The following is a 12,569-nucleotide window of genomic DNA, read 5'->3' as shown; positions in this document are numbered from 1 at the left end:
CCATCCAGCCATCTCATCCTCTGTCGTCCCCTTCTCCTCCTGCCCCTAATCCCTCCCAGCATCAGAGTCTTTTCCAATGAGTCAACTCTTCGCATGAGGTGGCCAAAGTACTGGAGTTTCAGCTTTAGCATCATTCCTTCCAAAGAAATCCCAGGGCTGATCTCCTTTAGAGTGGACTGGAAACCTTGGAAATACACCTCATATCAAGTGATAGTGGGGTTTTTGTGGGTTTTTTTTTTTTTTAATTTTCATTGTTTCATTTTGACAGAACGCTGACCTACTTCATGAAAGGTGAGTTAAATGTTTCAAAGCATCTTCCGTTATCCAGTGAGTGAGAGAGGCCAAGCCAATGCTGTTGCTACAGAAGAGTGTCTGTGTCTCACCAGTTGTGCTTCTGGTCCCTCAGGGAAGGGAAGTACAACCACGCAGCCTGCTTTGGTCTCCAGCCTGGATGCCTCCTGCCAGACGGGAGCCGCATGATGTCCGTGGCCGCCCTCGTGGTGAACTTCTCACAGCCATTAGCAGGTCGTCCCTCTCTCCTGAGACACGATGAGGTGAGGACTTACTTCCATGAATTCGGTCATGTCATGCATCAGATTTGTGCACAGGTGAGTGATTTTTTTTTCTTTAATGGTAAACCTATTAATTGCTTTTCCAGAATTTTCTTCCCACTGATGTCAGATTTCTCAACATGTTTCTTAGCATGTTTTTCTCAGAAGCTGAACGTGTTCAAAAATGTCATAGGGCTTCTACAAAACCACAAAGTTTTCTTATTGTGTCCTCTTTCACAACATATTTTTACTCCAAGATCAATCCACTGATGAAGGAACTTCACTGAATACCATCCTATGGCGTGAGTGCATGTGTGCTCAGTCATGTCAGACTCTTGTGGCCCTGTGGACTGCAGCCTGCCAGGCTTTGTCTGTGGAGTTTTCCTTGCCATTTCCTTCTCCAGGGGATCTTCCCGACCCAGGTTCAAACCCTGCGTCTCCTGTGTTTCCTGCATTATCAGGTGGATTCTTTACCACTGAGCCACCTGGAAGCCCCAGACTGTAAAAGAAAGAAAACTATTGTTAAGGAAGGGTGTCAAATATTTGTTTTTCCCTTTTAAATCTTTTCCTCAGAGGAATTTGGTGTAAGCTTCAGAGATAAACTGTGCTGTAATCTGTCTCTTATGCTTATTAATGCTTTGTTTAGTTCAATGGTTTTCAGTCATCCAGACTTTATACTCCTTTTTAAATAATAAATAATTTCTTAGACCATCCTTTACTAGGCGTCAATGAAAATCACAGATAACATGGTATAACCATGGGGGGAATTTACCAAGAAAGAGATGTATGTGTGCAATAGATTACAACTAATTTCTCTTTATTTCTAAAAATGGAAAGTATATTTATTCTCAACTTCATAACACAGTCCAGTAAACTAGGCCCAGACTGTTCTAGGATGAACCATGTGAACTTGCTAATATTTAACCACTACTGACCTGAAAACATCTAGTCCAGTTGTTCAACTTAACAGTTTTTTAAATTGATATTTACATAAATGGAGGGTGGAGGGACAGTTTTCCAAATTGTAAATCTCCATCCATCTCTAAAGGTGAACTTTTTAGAAATAACCTCTTTATTAGAATAGTTTTAGATTTACAGAAAAATTGCAAAGATAGAGCTCCTCACCTTGTTGCCCTTACTATTAACATCTTACAGTACATTTGCCAAAACTAGGAAGCTAATTTATGGTACTTCTAACTAAACTCAACACTTTACTTGGATTTTTCCAGTTTTACCCAAACGGTCTTTTCTGTACAGATTTTTTTTTTCAAATCTAGGTAATATCCTCACTAAACATAAACAAAAGCATTTTCTTTATATTTTTCAAATTATGGGCCCGCCAGGCTCTTCTTTCCATGGGATTTTCAGGCAAAACTACCAGAGTTGGTTGCCATTTCCTTCTCCAGGGGATCTTCACTACCTAGATCAAACAAGGATCGAACCCTGTCTCCTGTGTCTCCTGCATTGAAGGCAGATTCTTTACCCACTGAGCCATCAGGAAAACTCCTTAATATCCTCACTGAACATAAAAGAAAACATTTTGTTTATGTTTTTCAAGTCCTAGGCATGGTTGTGTAGAATGACATAATGAAGAATTCAGGTTCAGTTCAGTTCAGTTCAGTTGCTCAGTCATGTCCGACTCTTTGCGATCCCATGAATCGCAGCACGCCAGGCCTCCCTGTCCATCACCAACTCCTGGAGTTCACTCAGACTCACGTCCATCGAGTCAGTGATGCCATCCAGCCATCTCATCCTCCGTTGTCCCCTTCTCCCCCTGCCCCCAATCCCTTCCAGCATCAGAGTCTTTTCCAATGAGTCAACTCTTCGCAGGAGATGGCCAAAGTACTGGAGTTTCAGCTTCAGCATCATTCCCTCCAAAGGAATCCCAGGGCTGATCTCCTTCAGAATGGACTGGTTGGATCTCCTTGCAGTCCAAGGGACTCTCAAGAGTCTTCTCCAACACCACAGTTCAAAAGGATCAATTCTTCGGTGCTCAGCTTCCTTCACAGTCCAACTCTCACATCCATACATGACCACTGGAAAAACCATAGCCTTGACTAGACGGACCTTGTTGGCAAAGTAATGTCTCTCCTTTTGAATATGCTATCTAGGTTGGTCATAACTTTCCTTCCAAGGAGTAAGCGTCTTTTAATTTCACAGCTGCAGTCACCATCTGCAGTGATTTTGGAGCCCCCCAAAAATAAAGTCTGACACTGTTTCCCCATCTATTTCCCATAAACTGATGGGATCAGATGCCATAATCTTCGTTTTCTGAATGTTGAGCTTTAAGCCAACTTTTTTACTCTCCTCTTTCAATTTCATCAAGAGGCTTTTTAGTTCCTCTTCACTTTCTGCCATAAGGGTGGTGTCATCTGCATATCTGAGGTTATTGAGATTTCTCCCGGCAGTCTTGATTCCAGCTTATGCTTCTTCCAGCCCAGCGTTTCTCATGATGTACTCTGCATAGAAGTTAAATAAGCAGGGTGACAATATACAGCCTTGACGTACTCCTTTTCCTATTGGAACCAGTCTGTTGTTCCATGTCCAGTTCTAACTGTTGCTTCCTGACCTGCATATAGGTTGCTCAAGAAGCAGGTCAGGTGCTCTGGTATTCCCATCTCTTTCAGAATTCAGGTTACATGTGAATAAACCTGAACCTTGCAGCAAAAACTGCAGACTGATATGTAAGTGGTTTTGTCAATTCAAGACCAAGAGTAGTATAGCCACTTGTCTTAAGAGTGCTATTAATATAGCACAATACCATAGATTGGGTGGCTTATAAATAGCACGTTGTCCTGATGGCAGTTCAATGCTGGACATTCAGCATCCCACACCTAGAGTAGCCCCTACTGCTGCTGCTGCTGAATCACCTCAGTCATGTCCAACTCTGTGCGACCCCATAAACAGCAGCCCACCAGGCTCCTCTGTCCCTGGGATTCTCCAGGCAAGAATACTGGAGTGGGTTGCCATTTCCTTCTCCAGAGTAGCCCCTAATCATTGTAATAATCAAAAATGTACCCATTCTTTTCGAGAAAACTACTATCACTTTTGTTAAAAGAAAAAAAAAAAAAACTATTTAGTTCTTTCAACATTTTGTCTTTACTTCCTGGTACTTCCATGTTCTATTTTTAAAAAGCAGAGGGGAATAGGATATGAATCTATTCAGATAAATAAATCCTGCTATACTAATACAGCCATTTCTACTCTCTATTTAATCCAAAGAAAATAAAGCTTTCAGAATAACATAAATTTTTTCCTTAGATAATGTTAAAGTCTATTTTCACAGCAATAGGGTTCCTGAAATATTTATTTTCCATCAGTGTCCATTCTATGACCAGCATTTCCTTTAAGTAGAATAAAACTAGATTCCATTTTTCTAAAACATTTTTATGAATAATTTGGAAAAGTCAAATATTTTTCTTAATTTCAGACTTATGTGACTTAGATTATCTAAGATCCAGGTATGTACTTGTACCTAGATAAACAGTAGATCTTCTTTGGATCTGAGAACCTATGAAAATCTGATTTAAGCTATAGAAATCTCTTCAAGAAAAATAGACATAAATTTACGCAACCAAATTTTTAAATGGAATTTCAAAGGTCTGCTAACCCCCTAAAGCCTAGGTCATACTGAATTCCAAGCTAACAACTATTTCCTCCTTTGTTTGGATGTTAATTATCAGCTAATGATCTCATGAGGAAGTCGTTTGGTGTCTTAATCACATTTATTAAAATAATACTGATTGTCAAATAGGGTTTTCTGTGCTTTTGATGCATGCTCTTATTTTGAAACACGACCCTCATTTAACCTTAATATCATATGCTTATCATATATTCACAAAGCAGTTCTCTACTACTCTGTTATTCTCACTGTTTCTTATGTTAATTTTGATCCTTTGAAATACCCACTTTAGTACTGGAAAATAAATTTCTTGATTCTATTTCATTTTAAAGTTCTGTGACTCATGACTGAAATATATATACACGTCTATGGGTGAGCTATATATAAATATATAATTATATATGCGACTCAACATGCTTATGAATATATATGAATCAGTATGTATATATATACTGATGAATGAAATATGTGTATGTTTCATATATATGCTATGCTAAGTCACTTCAGTCATGTCCGACTCTGTGTGACCCCACAGACGGCAGCCCACCAGGCTCCCCCATCCCTGGGATTCTCCAGGCAAGAACACTGGAGTGGGGTGCCATCGCCTTCTCCGTTCATATATATACATACATATATATGAATGAACTATGTATGCATGTATATAATTATATGTGACAACTATCTATCTATATATGAATCGGTAAATAGCCGACTCATTGGAAAAGACTCTGATGCTGAGAAAGATTGAAGGCAAAAGGAGGAGGGGGCGGCAGAGGATGAAATAGTTAGATAGCATCATTGACTCAATGGACATGTATTTGAGCAAACTCTCAGAGGTAGAGGAGGACGGAGGAGCTTGGTATTCTGCCGTCCATGGAGTCGCAAAGAGTCAGACACAACTTAGCAACTGAACAACAATAAATATATATGAATCAGTATATATACTGATATACTGATGGTGAATGATATCTCTTGAAACAGTAGACTATATTCAAAGACTTTGCCTAACCTCCTTCATGAACATAAAATGTGTCATACAGATGAATAGTGTATTAGTACAATCCCTTGTTCGGTCATCTCCTAATGAGATTTTCTTTGAAAAATCTCTTGTTTGTTAATCCTTTCAAATGTCCTATAATATGTTAAGATCTTTTAAAGTAATGTATTTGAAACCAGTGATCATTGCTTTTGTCTTAAAAATCACAGACAGAGATCCACATATTTGCAGCTTTATAATGATTTTAAAACCTTTTGTACCGACCTAAAATAGATGGAAATGAAAAAGGAGTATAATAGTTTCTATGTGCAGTAATACTTCTGACTTATCTGAGAAATATATAGTGAATTTATTAATTTGCCATATATATTCAGTAGATTGTTTTTAAGATATGGCAGCCAAATGTTTCAGTTCTCCAGGCTGGCAGTTTGCAAGTTTGATGACCAAAAGAGCTTGCTAGAGCTTGTCATAGTAATATTTAAATAGGTCAGCAGGAACATCCAGTTTTCAAACATGTAGATGGACTAGTTCAAGGTGTCTACTATCTCATCATTCAGGAGATGAGTTTCACTCATGTCTTTGTGTTTACACTACAGGGTAGATAATTTTGACGATAGCAGTCAGGAGGTGGCATCTCTAGTATCTGTTCCTGTTTCATGGCTTTATTGTGGTTTGGGCTGTCAGTAATTGCTGGCCTTTTGAACTTCTGTAGAAGAGATTAATGCTTCTTAACAGCTTCCATTGTGCTGTCTGTATTGGTTGTGCATTAAGAGCAATAGTGAATTTTGGACTGTTAGAGATCATTATTTTAAAGCAACACATAAGAATCCAATAAAGCCTTATTAAAGTGAAAGAAAAACTTCACATTTCAAATAATCTGTCAACTTCATCTAAAAACTAATATTTTTTCTGCTTTAAATATTTTGGATTACACACTATTTTAAATAAACATGGTCTATATCAGTTAGGAAGCACCCTAGTGTTATAAAAAGAGTACTGGATTAAAAAATCATTCATGTATTTGTGGGCCTGGCTGTTTGACTTTTGGCACGTTTTTCAGGCAACCCACTCCAATATTCTTGGGCTTCCCTTGTGGCTCAGCTGGTAAAGAATCCACCTGCAATGCGGGAGACCTGCGTTCGATCCCTGGGTTGGGAAGATCCCCTGGAGAAGGGAAAGGTTACTCACTCCATTATTCTGGCCTGGAGAATTCCATGGACTGTATAGTCCATGGGGTCACAAAGAGTCAGACACAACTAAGCAATTTTCACTTTCAACCTCCTTGAGCCGTCTCTTTTTTTCTTACTCATAAAATGGGAACAACAACAGTTCTCATATATACTTCCCTGGAGTGCTGATGTGATTAAATAATGTGTGAAAAGGTACTTGGAAAAGAATAAAGTGCCATACATATCAGAAGTGTTCTTGTAACTATGCTTATATATAATTCAACTCTTTTGAAATCAATAAGTAGCGCACAGGTCATAATTTAAGAAGGTTATAAAGATTGCCATGAAGAAAAGCACTGTCACTTCAGATTTAAGAGAGTTCACAAATGCCTACCCTCCATGGGTATTGGGTGAAGATCTATGGAAGGTGATTGGAAACCATCGCATTTGTATTTTTGTTTTGTTTTAATGATTCCTGCCTACTTAGAAGTTTGATTCCTAGAGCTAGAGCAGAATGAGCACTTTGTTTATTCATTTATTTGTTTTTTAAAAGCATCTTTTTTTTTTTGGTTGTGCCGTACAGCTTTCAGGATCTTAGTTCCCTGACCAGGGATTGAACCCAGGCCCTTGGCAGTGAGAGGGTAGAGTCTTAACCACTGGACCAGCAGGGAGTTCCCCAGTTTGAGCAATTTAGAGTATTGGCAGAGGTGGAAAGGAAATCTGGGTCCATTTATCTTCAGCATTAACACCAAGGAATAGGTACTTGGAGGAAGCTAAGGAGAGGCTTGATCAGACCAGCCAAGACTATACTGGGCAGGCCAGGAAGAATGATGGCAGCCAAGATTTACTGAGAACTGACCATGTGCCAGACATTGTAGTCAGTGCCTTACATTCATTCTTTAATTTTATACATACAGTGTGCTCAGAAGTGGGTTGACCAGTCTACTTCTATTACTATACTCTTATTGCCCCCATTTTCTTTCTTTTTTTTTTTTTTGGTTCTACTAGTTTATTGCTACCAACCCACCTCCCTCCACCCCCATCATGCATGCGTGCTCAGTCATGTAACCCCATGGATTGCAGTCTACCAGGCTTCTCTGTCCAGGGATTTTTCCAGGCAAGAATACTGGAATGGGCTGTATTGCCCCCATTTTCAAGTGGAAAAAAACTAAGACTTAGGAAAGTTAAATGTTCACCCCGGATCTAACCACCCTGCTCCTTACCCCTCTATTTGATTGCTTGTAACTATTCTTTGCACCCCCATCCTTGTGATGGAGACAGCATTATGTCATGGGGTCTGAATTTGGGCTCCCAGGCATGGATTCCTGTTGGATGGACTTCTTCTTTCTGAGTTTCTTCTATCGAATTCCATCTAAATCAATCTCCTGTAAATGTGTGTGGAATGATGAGATTATGTAGTTCCACATTTCCCTTTGTGTAAGTTGACCTTTTAGGTCTCAGTCCTGAAGTCCACTGAACACCTATCAACAACCTTGTAGCCTCTGCTCCCTGCTCCCAATGCTGCAGCCTGTTATAGTTTCCAATGTCAGTGTTGGAAGCAATTTCTTTCAGGATCCATTTTTGTTATTTGAATATTTGTGTGTTTATACATATATGAGCACATAGACATATGTACATAGAATAAATGCTGAAGTCATGAACCAAAGGAGATGCCATACAACATCGTCTATTTTCTTTGGAGACTTATTTCTTTTTATTTCCTTACTGTGTTTTCTGTGTGTGATTTCTGAAAAATAATTAGAAAAATATGTTTAAAAGAGAAATGTGAAAAATAAATAAAAGAGAAATGTTTTATTGACTCCTTAGAAACAGTTATCTATTGGGTCTGACATGTTGTACTAGATACGATAGAATGGGATTCAAAAGATACTGGAATGCCTAAAGTGTGAGGGTATGAAATGTAAGAATTAAAAAATTAAAATCAGAATATTATTAAGTAAAATGATATAAATTATATACTGATTTACTGATTGAGTATTGAGAGAAGACAAAGTAGAGAGATGATGTTGGGTTGGGAGCTAAGAGGTCAGGTCAAGTATAAGACCAAGAGAAATCTCTCAGGGTTGTTTACGGCTTGGGCTTCCTACAGAAACAGTCTCCTCACACCTTCATTTATTTCACAAAGATTAATTGACTATCCACAAGTTTCTGAGCATGTGCTGGATTTTGGAGGTACAGTTGTTAATAAGGGATTCATACATATAAGGTTGTTCTCAGCATTTGAGTTTGAATGGAGTGGAGTGCTCAGCCGCTCAGTCATGTCCGACTCTTTGAGACCCCGTGGACTGTGGCTCACCAGGCTCCTCTATCCATGGAATTTTCCAAGCAAGAATATTGGAGTGGGTAGCCATTCCCTTCTCCAGAGGTTCATCCCAACCCAGGGATCGAACCCATGTCTCCTCCATTGGCAGGCAGATCCTTTACCACTAGTGCCACCAAAGAAGTACTTTATGTAAAAGAAATAGTAGTCAGGAAGACATAGCCAGTTTGAGGATAAACATGTGAATTTAAGTTGCAGTATTCAGGACTTCTGTAGGGAATTTCCTGGTGGTGCAGTGGTTAGTACTTGGCGCTCTCACTGCTGGGACCTGAGCTCTATCCCCAGTCAGGGAACTAAGATCTCACAAGCTGCACAACACAGCCAAAAAAAAGACTTCTGTAGACAATGTGTTGTTTTATATGTCTTAAATGATGATGGTAATACTGACGGGGGGAACGGTAAGGCTGTTGTGAAAGTTAACAACATGTTATTCAGGTTCTCTTTATTACTGTTATTATTGCCAATGATTGCTAGGTATATGCAAAGTTAAAAGTATGACCTTTAACCCTCTGTTTATGGAAAAGCCTAGGAGACAGTGGTACTTTTCTTTTTTTAATGCCTTATTTCTTAAACTTCATCATCCCTGGATTTAGGGTTGGATCAGACAGGTCAGGACATGGACTGACTGCTAGGAAATCATTAGGGGATCACCTCAGACAGCCAGAGTCCACTCTCCTGAGCCCTGTTCTTTTCCCTAAACAGAGTACACCTATTGATTTCAGCAACTGCCTTTTTTTTTGAGTTGAGATTTGCTTTCATGAAAATAACACTTTAGTTGTAAATGCTAAAAACAACAAGTGAGTCTCTTAATTAGAATAATAGCCTATATAAGATTTGGTCCTTAAATATAACAAAGGTTCACGTAACTTGTTGAGCTTTAGTTTATATCATTTTGCTCCAGGTCTCACTGTGTTATATCCATTGAGAAACGACTGTCTGTAGCATCTCATAGTTTTAGACAGCTTTCTTCCCCTCAAAAACTTCTAACCAAACAGGAATCTAAGTTTATGTTGTTTTCTAGGCTTTTATTGTCAAAGTATTTCCTGTAGCAATAAGGCTCCTGAGATCTATATTCAACACCATTGAATTATTCGTGTTGAAAACTAGAAAACACTTCTTGGGCTCTTTGGAACTCATAGTTGAAAACTAGGGTGGGAGTGACATTTGTTGGTCATCAGAAAGTGATATCATTCAAAGCCAGGCTGTTTTGCTCACCAGGCCCCCGTCAGGCTGCCGATTCCTTAGGCTTACCCACGGTTTCTTTGTGAATGGACACAGTGACTGACTGTGGATTCCTTTCCTTTTCAAATTTAGCTATTTGTGGGGAAATTGAGCTTTTGAATGTTATAAGTTCTTTGTCCTCCTCATTTGAAAAATATTTAAATGATCTTGCCCAAAGGGCACACAGAGAAACGGCATGACTTTCAGGAAATTAGTAAGCAGTAGAGTTATTTTTAGCTTTTACTCCTAGCAAACATTTCCTTTTGTTCTTTAGAAGACATTGTTGATCTGTTCATTCATGGGCTGTGGTCTTTCCCCAGCTACAGGATGGCTTCAGAGAGAATAAGCCCTCTCTTTTCTACTCTGCGTGACGGAGCTAGTGTTACTTCTCTTCAATTTTAACTCATGACTTACTCATTTGTTCATGTTTTTCTGCATTCTGGAGCACTGCCACTAACACATACATTTTATTGTTGTTTGGGGTGGATTTGCCCTCTCCCCAGCAAATACTAACCAAAAAATGTTCACACATGCAGGCTGTACAAAATTTATTTATTTTTTAGTCAAAATACTGTATAGTAATAGTTGATGGTGTAATTTTGTCCTAATTTTCTGTTAGTACTTATTTTGCAGGTATAGATACCATCTTTAGAAAGTTATGCGGTTAGTATTACAGAATCCCAAATCCAGGATAGATGGTTACAAAGGCTGGCCTTTACACTTCAATGTCACGTTTGATCTTTGGAAAATCTTCCAGTACTTAGAGGAAATCAGGTTTTTAAGCAAGTACACTAACACTTCACTTTTACTCTTCACATAAAGGCAAGTTTGATATAAGACTAGATCCAAAATGATTTCACCATTTTGTAAAATCATAAATTTAACTTTTTTTTCTGTAACAGAGAGAGGTATTATAGTATCCATGATTGAAGTTGGGGTTCTGACTCAGACCACCTGATTTAATATCCAGGTTCTACCATTAATCTCAGTATGCCTCAATTTCCTCATCCCATAAATGGAGATTGCGATTATTATACAATCGTTTTGGAAGTTAAATCAGATAATCCATGAAAAAACCTAGCAAAATACCTAACATAGTAAAGTCTCAATAGATGTTGGCTATTATAATTATTGTATACAATTATTTTCTCTATAGTGTAGGCTGTAGTTATTTTTAGAAGATTATATACAAGAAAGAGGCAAACACATTCAGTTTTTCTAGAGCCCTTGACTTTTTCCCTGTAAGAATTTTTACTAGAATGTCCTCACACAGAGGTTACCCAGTTCCATCGCCCAGTGAGTTTAGTTTCCCTTGGCACGTCAGTATTTGTGGCTCTTCATATCTAGAATCAGCACAGCCATAATAGGAAGTCAAGCAAAACATTTTTTTGCATAAAGAGAGGGAGGCCGAATGTGAGATGGCATTGACATCTGTGCCTCTGCCCTGGGCCAAAAGCAGAATGGCCCATCTGCTGCCTCCTCCACTGGTGACGCCCCATCCTCTCCCTTCCTTCCATTTAGAGCCCTGGGGATGATGAAGTCAGGGAGAGAAGACTGGGATGCGAAGCATCTAAAGAGGGAAGCAGGACAGACGTTCAGGGGAAGGCAGCAGAATCACCCCCATTCTGCAGCTGACCCAGCTGGGTAAATGCTAAGTATTCCTCTGCCAACAGCAATTTTACGTGAGTTCTCTGGATGATGTCAAGGCTGAAAAACACCAGCCTGTCTAGTGAATTCCCATCTTTCTGGTTAAGAGCTTTCCTGACATCTGATTCAACAATTTACTAAACTTTCCTTTTTTAAAGAAAACTTTTTTTTTTAACACTTAACTCAGAATAAGTCCTTTATTTTTACAAGGGGTACTTTAACTTCTGAGTATATCCTTTGTTTCTCTTTTCTTATAGCTGCATTAAACTCACCTCACTTACCAATTATTATACAATGCTAACTCCTACTGTAGAGGCTTCTTGTTTTAAGGTAACGTCTTCTACCCAATCTGAGAGCTACAGCTCAGGCTTTCTACAATATGGTTGTTTTAGAAACACTTGTTTAAAGCTTAAAGCACAAGATATCATACACCTGAAAGGGATATCAGTCTATAATGTTGTAATTTCACTCCTTAAGTGATTTTGATGAAAACTTGAGTAGTTAGATTGATAAATACTCCAGAAAGGCATGTACTGAGTAAACAAAAATATGCAAATAGCAAGGGGAACTAGGGAGAGATTGTCTTAGATTATGAATCTCTTCAGTTTTAATGGGAAACGCTTTTTTTTCTGGCCACACTGCTCAGTTTGCATAATCTTTGTTTCCCCAACCAGAGATTAAACCTTCGCCCTTGGTGGTAAAAGCATTGAGTCCTAAACCACTGGACCACCAGGGATGTTCCTGGGAAATTCTTTTAAAATATTTTTACTTTCAAAGCTTAAGGTTTCTTTTAACTTAAACTAATTTTTTTCAGTTATGATTTCCAGATGATTATTTCAAGTGTGTCTGTGATTCAGAAGAATGAAATATTATTTTAATGTAGATATTTGGGGACTGTTTTTCAGGCTGCTTGGCTACTTGTTTTACTTTCATTTAAATTTGAGGTTATCTTAACCTTCATTCAAAGAGGCAGTTGACTCTTGATTCTAACTTAAGTTTTAGTGAGTCGATTATAAATCAT

The 12,569-nt window shown here is 38.6% G+C and overlaps 1 protein-coding gene across 3 annotated transcripts in view; it reads left to right on the top strand.

The window, feature by feature from the left end:
• The window catches only part of NLN (neurolysin), a 100,671-nt gene that overhangs the window by 72,108 nt on the left and 15,994 nt on the right, over positions 1-12,569 (top strand). For all 3 annotated transcript variants that reach the window (XM_059878764.1, XM_024981346.2, NM_001033989.2), the window contains 1 exon segment: positions 407-608. In XM_059878764.1, coding sequence (XP_059734747.1) covers positions 407-608 — 202 coding nt within the window.

This window comes from Bos taurus, chromosome 20 (genome assembly GCF_002263795.3).
Source record: "Bos taurus isolate L1 Dominette 01449 registration number 42190680 breed Hereford chromosome 20, ARS-UCD2.0, whole genome shotgun sequence".
NCBI lineage: Eukaryota > Metazoa > Chordata > Mammalia > Artiodactyla > Bovidae > Bos > Bos taurus.
This window is presented reverse-complemented; position numbering and strand designations above follow the sequence as displayed.